Source organism: Salvia hispanica, chromosome 4 (assembly GCF_029641045.1).
Source record: "Salvia hispanica isolate PSC_SH4W2 chromosome 4, Shi_PSC_v1, whole genome shotgun sequence".
Lineage (NCBI taxonomy): Eukaryota > Viridiplantae > Streptophyta > Magnoliopsida > Lamiales > Lamiaceae > Salvia > Salvia hispanica.
Genome location: NC_142695.1, coordinates 18833195 through 18840031, shown reverse-complemented (window position 1 = coordinate 18840031; position 6837 = coordinate 18833195). Strand labels below are relative to the sequence as shown.

The 6837-nt window shown below is 36.7% G+C and overlaps 1 protein-coding gene across 1 annotated transcript; it reads left to right on the top strand.

Moving 5' to 3' along the window:
- Positions 1–313: 313 nt before the first annotated feature.
- LOC125219640 (uncharacterized) lies at positions 314–2085 on the top strand. Its single transcript, XM_048121669.2, has one exon. The coding sequence runs from the start codon at positions 532–534 to the stop codon at positions 1969–1971; it is 1440 nt and encodes a 479-aa protein (XP_047977626.2). The 5' UTR covers positions 314–531; the 3' UTR covers positions 1972–2085.
- The last annotated feature ends 4752 nt before the right edge of the window (positions 2086–6837 follow it).

Here is a 6837-nt window from a genome sequence, read left to right as displayed (position 1 = left end):
GGTCCATTTACGGGGGATCAAAGTACGTGCAGACATACAACGCCCGCGTGCTATTGACCTTGTCCATCTTTGCTCACTCCCAAGAGCACGACACTCCGGTCCGCGGATGCACGATGAATTGTTAACTTTTGAACTAGAAGATAAAAAGGATATGAAAGAAATTTGGATGAGCAATCCAAGTCAACATAATGAATCGATCTCTTTCTTATCCTTGCCAAAATCAATTATAAACAGATTCAATAACCTAGGGTGGGCCCTACCCCACATTTTCTCCCACCAATATCACCATTTTCCCTCTCCCCTGGTGTCCCCTGCCCGCCACATCACCACTAACGCATGGTTTCACGGATGCAATCAATCCTCTCTCTCTATCATAACCCCTTCTTTCAGCTAAATAAAACGCCTCCTCTTAATCACCTACTCTACTCTAATCTCTCTCTCACAGATGGCCTCTTAGCGTAACCAAATCCCCTCCTCTCTCTCTCTCTCTCCCCTAAATCTGCTTCCTCTCTGCAACCAATCTCTGCGCCTATGGAGAACAACTACTCGTACAACTCCTACCCTGAGTCCGGCGACTCCTCGCCGCGCTCTCGCGAGATCGATTTCGAGAATCCGCCGCCGTGGGAGGATTCGCAGGGGAATCAGCCACCGCCTAATTATAAGGTCAAGTTTATGTGCAGCTACGGCGGGAAGATCCACCCGCGCCCGCACGATAACCAGCTCTCCTACATCGGCGGCGAGACCAAGATCCTCTCCGTCGATCGCAACATCAAATTCGCCTCTCTGCTCTCCAAGCTCATCGCACTCTCTGATAACCACACTATCTCCTTCAAGTACCAGCTCCCCGGCGAAGATCTCGACGCTCTAATTTCGGTCACCAACGATGACGATCTGGAGCACATGATGCACGAGTACGAGCGCTTGTACCGGATTTCGCCTAAACCGACGAGGTTGAGGATTTTCATTTTCACCACGCTGAATCAGAGCCTCAATTCCTCCACTAGGAGCTTCGGCTCCGATGAGGTCAAGTCGGAAAAGGAGAGGTTCGTAGAGGCGTTGAATTCTGCTCCGATTATCACCGCGCCGCTGCATACGGCGTCGGTCGCGGCTCCACTACAGCCGCCGGCTGGTAACATCGATTTCATGTTTGGATTGGAGAAAGCGGCGGCGCAACCGACGGTTCTGCCGCCGATGATGGGGAGAGTTCCGGATGTGGAGGAGCCGGTGTTCCTTCCAGGACAGGATGAGCGGTCAATGGCGATGGATCCGATCCAGAAGCATATTCAGGATCTGCAGCGACTGAGGCTTGAGGAGCAGCAAGGGATCTACAGAAGAAAAAGCGAGGATAGTCTACCCGGAGGTTATCCCGCCGGCGAGTATTACAAGGTGCCGGAGAAAGCTCCTCCGCCGGTTATGCCTAGCGGCGTCACTCACTGGCCTGACAACAGGCAAATCCCCGGTGGAATGTTCCCGACGAGCACAGAGCAGCCGGTTTACATGGTCCAAACGCCGGCGGGTGCGTACCACGCGCCGATGATGCGACCAGTGACTGGAGCTCCGGCGCAGGGGTACTACGCCGTTCAGCGGATGGCGTCAGACCAGCAACAACAACAACTGCAGCAAATTCAACAACAACAGCAGCAGCAGCAGCAGCAGCAGATGTACAATGTGATTCCACACCCACAGCAGCAGCAGAAGGCGGCGGGATATTCGGAGGGTTTCGGGATGGTGAGGGCGGGGACAGGTGGCGGGGTAGGAATGGTGACGGAAGCAGGGTACGCGCAGGTGGCGTACGATGTGGGGGCGGGGAGGCAGGTGATGTACACGACGGCACAAGGGGGCATGGTGGGGGCGCCGCCGCAGTATCAAGCCGTGGTGAGCGCCGCCGACATGCGGACAGCTGGAGGATTGAATCCGGAAGCCGGTGGAAAGGGTGTCCCCAAAGTTACGCAAACTCAGGCTTCTATGTGATTTGGGGGGTCAACAATTATGCTCTTTTTTAAATAGTCATTAAACCTTAGTTTCATTGGATAATAATTTGAGTGTTGTATGGATACACTATATATATGTATGTTTCTCTTTCCATTTGCTTTTGTACATATCAACAAACTCGGTCAATCCGAATTAGTTAGATTTTTTTGTGGTCAATCAAAAAAAAATTGGACACAAACATAAAGAAAATTACCACGGTTAACGCCTTTAAATTTTCTTTATAAATCCGTTCATCCCCATTTTCCCCTCGCCCCACATCCTTCCGCACAGCCTCTTACCTTTATGTAAATAAAACTCTCTTCTCTTCTATTGGGCATGTGATCGTCTCCAAAATTATGGGCCACTTCTGTTGTATATTGTCAGCTAAGTAGTACCCCATACGTACCGGTGGCGTCAGCAGTAAAATCGATGGTCGGGCCATGACAAAGGTAATGCTCATTGAAGAGAGGCGATTACTTCAAGACGTTGATGTCGTTGTTTATAAACTTATAGTATAAAATGTAGGAACAAAATTAAATAAAATACATAAATAATTTTTGGTGCGCCCTATCATTGGAGCGTAGAGGATGGTGGGGAGATCAACGGTTATCGGGCAATATGGCTGGTCATTCCGCCGATCGCATCGGGTAAAAGGATGTCCTATTGCAGTGCTCTTATTAATTTGTCACCATTCCAGTGATAGAGTAAATATTTTTAAGCGTAGATAGTAAATTTCAGTTTCAAATTTTACTAAGGTTGTTAATACTACTAATTTATCTAGGTTATTGTAGTATTTGTTTTTTATGTGCTATATTTCTCTGTTCTTTGGTCGACAACAAATTACTACTCGTATAATTTAATGAGTAGTACTGAGTAAATATTTTTAAGCAAAGATAGTAAATTTCAGTTTCAAATTTTACTAAGGTTGTTAATGCTACTAATTTATCTAGGTTATTGTAGTATTTGTTTTTTTTAAGTGCTATATTTCTCTGTTCTTTGGCCGTCAACAAATTACCGCTCGTATAATTTAATTAGTACCAGTACTCTATGTATTAGAAAGATATTCATCATTTAACATAGAGATAAGATATTTGAGTTTATTTTTAAAAAAGAATCAATCAAGTTATGACAACAAACTTCCCTCATTTTTTAGGAGTTGTTAATTAGGGGTGGAGAAGCACAGCAAAACCTTGTCTCGTTGTGGTCAGCCAATTGGAACTTGGGCAGCTGTTTTATTAATGTCGTTGGATGCTTTGGAAAATGCTCGAGATTTCTTTACGATATTTTAAACTAGATGGAAAACTTGCAAGCCAATTTTTCTCCACTCAGTTTCAGCCTTCAGTAATCAGTATTATACTCCGACCTTAAATAATAGAGTGATGCTAAATGGCCACATTATGGTCGACCATAATCTAATTTTTTATAGAAAACTGAGCTCCCTTTAATTGAATTTAATGCATTTTGAAAGTATTAAAATTTTCAGGACTATTCTACCCTTTGTGTTAATTCATCAATAAATAATGTTGTGACCATATACGCATACTTCCTTTTATTATTTTCCCAAATTTTTATAAGAAGAATTAACAGTATTATAGCATAGATATAATAATTAAATATTTAAATTATATTTACTATATATACGTACATGCTATAGTGTAGTGTCATGTTTTACACTAATAATTAACTAATAATACTAATAAAATATTTCATCTGTCCCATAAAAATATATGCACTTTCCATTTTCGTCCGTCCCGAAAAAATATGTGCATTTCATTTTTAGAAAGTTATATCAATTTAATAATGTTAGTCTCGTTATCCATTAACACTACTTTAACTACCATTCTCTCTCATTTTTAAAAAGTTATATCAATTTAATAATGTTAGTCTCATTATCCATTAACACTACTTTAACTATCATTCTCTCCCTTCTCTTACTTTACTATATCATTCTTTTCATCTCTCTTACTTTACTAATTTTGTCTTAATTCTCGTGTCATACCTATTACCATTACTTTTATGGGACTGAGGGAGTATAATATAAGTATAGTGATATAAGTAAAATACATAGTTACCACTTGTTAAGGATAATTTTAAATAATGTTACAACACTGTAATAAAATCTATAATATGACAATATCAAAAAGATTAACAAATAATAATAATTATTGTTATAACATTTAATTGTTTAAAATAATACTACTATTAATTTACAAATTTCATATGATTAGGATACTATCATATTTTGATTTTATCAATTACTTTTAAAAATATAAATTATAATAATATGATTTTATAGTTATACAATAATCATTAATTTGTGTACTAAATATATATAGTATACCATCGGAATAAGCTACAAACCTTATGCGAGCTCCATACTCTCGTTCGATACATGTTTAGCGTTGTTTATTTTGTATTTTATACTTTAGTGCATGTAATATAAATACTAACTATATACTGTTGTAGTGTTATATTACCGTTCGTTAATCAGTTGCATCTTATTTATATTTATCTTATTTATATTTTTTTAATTGATAATAATCTTGGAGTCAGTTGATCTTTGATTTATTTGTATAATTGGAATATTAATTAATTTTACATTTGGTTGGATGATTGGAGAACTTAATATAGTAGTAGTAGTAGTACATAATATACATAGTGGTTGTTTGGTTTGTTAGACAAAATAATCATGAGATGTTTATCTAGGATTGAATTGTGAGATTATTTTAGTTAGAAGGGGAAATGTCCATTACTAGTTATCACATGATTATTCATCTATGATTGAGTTGTGGAATTCAATCTCAAGAATCAAACAAAATATATATTTAATCTCGAAATATAATCTTGAAAATGAATATTTATTTACTTTTTTTTAGTACTAACTTTTTAATTTATTATATTTATTTTGATGGGAAAAATTAATACTCTATTTTTAATCTAATAAGTTTGTAATTTAGTTTATACTAGTAAATTTCATTCAATTGATATTCAATTCAATTAAATAACTAGGAGTTCCAATTTATATATATGTACTTTTATTTATTTATGTGAGTTAAGTTTTGAAGTTACATTATAAATATTCTTGACATTAGAAAATAATTTTTAAACATTTGTGTTTAGGAATAATTATAATAAATTAATTTATTGGTGTGCACTTTAACTTTAAGTTATATCTCGTGTTTAGAAATCATAAATTGTTCAATTCAATTGAACTGGATAACAAATAAAAATCTCTAAGTATCTATTCAGTCAATTAATAACATTAAAATATAACAATTTAAACATATTATACTTATTAATTTAATATACATAAAAATAATAATTAGTACTACATATATTAATTTACAAAACTATAAGTATAACATACTACATTTAAAAATATTTAATAATATTAAAATATAAAAGTATAATAATCCTATTATATTTTATAAAATAATAATCATTGTAATGATAATAGTAATTATTAATGTTGTTAATATCACTAACTCAATCCTATTATTATTCACATTATTACTATTATCAATCGTTTGAATTATATCTAATCTATAAATCATCATTAACTCAAACTATATAATTTATCGATCTTAATCAAACTAATCTCATTTGTTTGTAAAATTTGGTCCGAAAGGTGGAAGAATAAAGGGTCGGACATTAATGGGAAATATAGAGCTTTATAGGGAAAGGGCTGTTATGTAAAATACTTATGCACTAATAACTAGGCTTAGTTTTTCTAATGTTTTAATACCATTATACCCTTGTGTGGATGGCCATAATGTGGCTGCATAGCATTATCCTAAATAATACCATCGTATATATTGTCATACCCAAAAATATATTAATTCCTTCGTAGCATCCACAGGGGTGACGTCCGGCGGACATTCTGACGGACTTCCCTAAAACACCTTCTACCACGTCATAAGGACCTTCCATTACAGTGCCACATCATAAGGACATCCTATTGTACAATGGCGGACATCCCCAAGGATATCCCAGCGGACATCCCTAATAATAAAAATTCACAAATTCACCAAATTAAACAATTTACGGAATTAAAATTTCGACACGAATATGGACGGAGAAAGTGCAATGATAAATTGATTAAATAAAAAAAAAAGTACAATTCAACAAAAAAAAATTTAAAACAAATTACATTATAAATATCAACGTGCACCCCTCCGCGTCCATAGCTCTTCAATTATATCGTTCTAAAGTCGAATATGGGCTTGTCGTTGGCGCATGTCGGCAAATGCACGAACCTGATCGGCCTCTTCATGGGGTATCCCCATACGTACGTTGGCGGTGGCCACGCCATGGCTTGGACCGGCAGCATCAACATTATCATTGACCCAATCAGTCAGTGTTGGACCTTCATCTTCGACAATCATGTTGTGCATGATAATACATTCGTACATGAGATCAGCGATGTTGTCAATATACCACAGCCGTGATGGACCCTTCACTGCCGCCCATCGAGCCTGGAGCACACCAAATACCCACTCCACATCCTTGCGCGCCTCCTGACGTCCCGCAAAATAGGTCTTCTTTCGTCCGTTGTTCATCTGATCCTCTTCACAAAGACGGGCCACATAGGATGTGACATCCCTAACCCGACATCTGCATTATTTTGCATATTAGCATATTTTATTGTCATTGCATATTATATTGTCATTGTTGTACTATAGAGATGTTAGGTAATATTAATTTACGAAAACTTTTAAAATGGAGGTATATATACATATAATTTTATAATATAAATTAGTATACATATATATAATAGTTACGTAAATATGTGTGCATGTGTAGTCTAAATAGTACTAGTAGTTATGTATGTATATATATATATATATAAGGGTGCGTTAAAATGAA

Bases quoted from the DNA above. Each gene is read 5' to 3' on its own strand.
- LOC125219640 (XM_048121669.2), top strand. From the start codon at position 532: ATGGAGAACAACTACTCGTACAACTCCTACCCTGAGTCCGGCGACTCC.